The 2,781-nt window shown below is 39.3% G+C and overlaps 1 protein-coding gene across 1 annotated transcript in view; it reads left to right on the plus strand.

The window, feature by feature from the left end:
• The first annotated feature begins 617 nt into the window (after positions 1-617).
• LOC126395341 (serine/arginine repetitive matrix protein 2-like) overlaps positions 618-2,781 on the plus strand; it is a 5,198-nt gene continuing 3,034 nt past the window's right edge. The window contains exons 1-5 of the mRNA XM_050052747.1: positions 618-664; positions 752-811; positions 1,156-1,191; positions 1,306-1,341; positions 2,330-2,368. Coding sequence (XP_049908704.1) covers positions 628-664; positions 752-811; positions 1,156-1,191; positions 1,306-1,341; positions 2,330-2,368 — 208 coding nt within the window. The 5' untranslated portion in view covers positions 618-627. The remainder of the gene's footprint in view (positions 665-751; positions 812-1,155; positions 1,192-1,305; positions 1,342-2,329; positions 2,369-2,781) is intronic.

The raw sequence follows: 2,781 nt of genomic DNA on the forward strand, positions 1-2,781 counted from the left end.
CCCTTTGCATATCCTTTTTGAAGCCTCAAAATGCAGGGTTTTCTTATTAATGAAACTTTGTTTTTTGTCCTAGTCCCAGAGAACCCTTTGTCAGAGGATCTTTTTGCCCCACAAACGACCTCTGAGCCTTGTAAGTGGATTTAATATGTTGTCATATAACATAAAATATACATGATGAATTCACATTTTCAGGACAGTTTACCATAATTAAAATTTGCGCTTGAATAAAACACAAAACTTTTGTGCATAGTATAGTAATAATAAAACAAACCATTGAAATATTTTACTACATACAGCACCAACAAGGCAAGACTCCACCATGTCTACAACACCAAGTAAGACTTAATGTAGACAATCTGTTTAAATAATTGAAATTGTCATGATGTTATGCAACAGTATTTCAATGAATTTTCACTTTTAGGCACTCAAGAAACCCCCGACCTCCATCTTCTACCAAATGATGAAACCCAGACCTCTATTTTTCCCCAAATTAATCTGAGCAAAGTAAATTTACATTATAGAATTTCATCTTTCTTTTATCTTCATTGTTGTGTGTTTATTATAATACAATGCTGAACTTAAAATATTTGGCTCTTTTTTATTTTATAGGCACTCTATTGTCTGTGGATGATGCCTATGGTGAGGAGACGCCCAAGAGTGAGATGTACTTTGATGCTATCACATTCTGCCCGATGACTTTGTAATACTAATAATGGCTTTTATATTTCTAATCCATACCTCTTTTCCTCAGGGTCTAATCAGACTTTCAGGGGTCAATTATTCTCCTCGCCAGTACATACGTCAACTCCAGGTACTGTTTATGTCAAAACATACAAAGGCAGTTTGTATATAGCTTATTAGCGTTCATATTGATTTAAATTATTCCATATTCCATAATACTTTATTTAATTACAGCTTCGAGGTCCAAGCAACAGGAAATAAGTCCACAAGATAAGAATGGACATGATTGATAATAATAATAATAATAATAATAATACATTTTATTTGTAACGCACTTTACATTTAAAAATCTCAAAGTGCTACAGGGTTTAAAACCGATAAAAAACAAACAACAAAATTGCTACAGATTAAAAATAGTTGATAATGATAAAAGAACGACAACAAGCAACAAGGTGGATGTATTCTTTCTTACAGCCACTTGGATTCGTATCATGAGCAGAACTCAACAAGGTAAAAATAGACAATTTTGAGATTTGGGATGGGGATTTAATATTGTGATTCTTAATTGTTTAATTGTGATTGATAGGTTTAATATTGGGATTGTTAATGTATTCTTTCTTGCAGCCACTGGGATTCGTAACCTGAACAGAACTCCAAAAGGTAAAAATAGACAATTTTGAGATTTGGGATGTGGATTTAATATTATGATCAGGGGCGGAAATTCCGGGGGGGACAGGGGGGACATGACTCCCCCTTCAGTAAAGCTGTCCCCCCCTAGAATAATTTGAGACACAATTAATAATTTTTGAACAATGCAGTAGTATTTATTGAAAGCACAATGTAAGCGGTGCTCATTATAATCGCGCAATAATGTGCTATTTAAATCTTAAAAGATTTAGTCCCCCCCTCCCATTCCTAGTAGTGGTATATCCCACACTCTTTCCAACGGGCGGGGCTGCTTGGCAGCAGTAGCAGCGTGTGGCTGGACCCGCTGCCCACATCGCGCATCGCAGGGTAAGATGTACACTCACACAGACACAGTTTAACTTACACAAGTTACAACACATCCCATTTACTGTTACGACAAGCCCCAGGCCCAGGCTGATAATATAAACTGTTTGCAACATTTCTCCTGCATTGTTCAAAAGCCTACTCAGTTACCAGTGCTGTTACGCTAAAAGCTAATGATTAAGCTCAGAGTTTAGTGATAGTCAGACAGGACAGGAGAGAAAGAAGAGGGAGAGGACAGGACAAGAGCAGTCAGTTGCGGAGCGGCTCGTAGCTAATGGGTACCTGTCTGTAGGCTCTCCACCTGTCAGTGAGACAAACATGAAAGACGTGCAGTCTAACCGACAAGGACCGGTCATTCCACGCGACTATTACGCACGGTTGTGAGCTGCGCAGTGGCAGATCTCAGTTTAATTGATCTCTCACCAGTTTAGTTAATATAGACATTCACTCTGCCAAATTGCGGTAAAAGATGCTGTATAAAAGACAGGCTACAACTTTTTTTCCTTGTCCCCCCCCTGGAATTATTCTCTAAAATTTTACTGTTTATTGTCCCCCCCCAACTGAAATGGGATTTTCGCCCCCGATTATGATTCTTAAAATATTTAATATTGCAGTTGTTAATGTCATTTCTTTACAGACACTGGGCCACGTCGAACCTCAAGCAGAACTCCACAAGGTAAGAATGGACCTGATGTTAAAGATTTTTGTTATCTGGGAGTAAGGACATGGTAGTTAGGAGTGTGGTTCCAAATCCAACCAAGGGGAGGAAGTGGAACCCAAGATCGGCAGTTCAGGAGGCAGAGGCAGCTCTTAGGCATGCAGAGATTGTAGGTAATGTTCAGTTTGGCCGGGGAGGCCTGGGGCTTGGCTCAGGAAAACCGGTATGGAATAAAGCAGGTCTCAAAGATAAAACAAAGCTGGTTGTAGAACAGATACATAGACAGGAAGAGATGTTAAGGGGTGCAAAGGTAGTGGCCCAGGCTAAACAGGGACAGTGGTTGAATTGGGAAAGTGTAGAGAAGAGGAAGCTTAGTTGGAGGGACCTGTAGAGTATGGAGGAGAATCGTATTAGATTCCTGGTAGGGGCTA

This window comes from Epinephelus moara, chromosome 9 (assembly GCF_006386435.1).
Source record: "Epinephelus moara isolate mb chromosome 9, YSFRI_EMoa_1.0, whole genome shotgun sequence".
NCBI lineage: Eukaryota > Metazoa > Chordata > Actinopteri > Perciformes > Serranidae > Epinephelus > Epinephelus moara.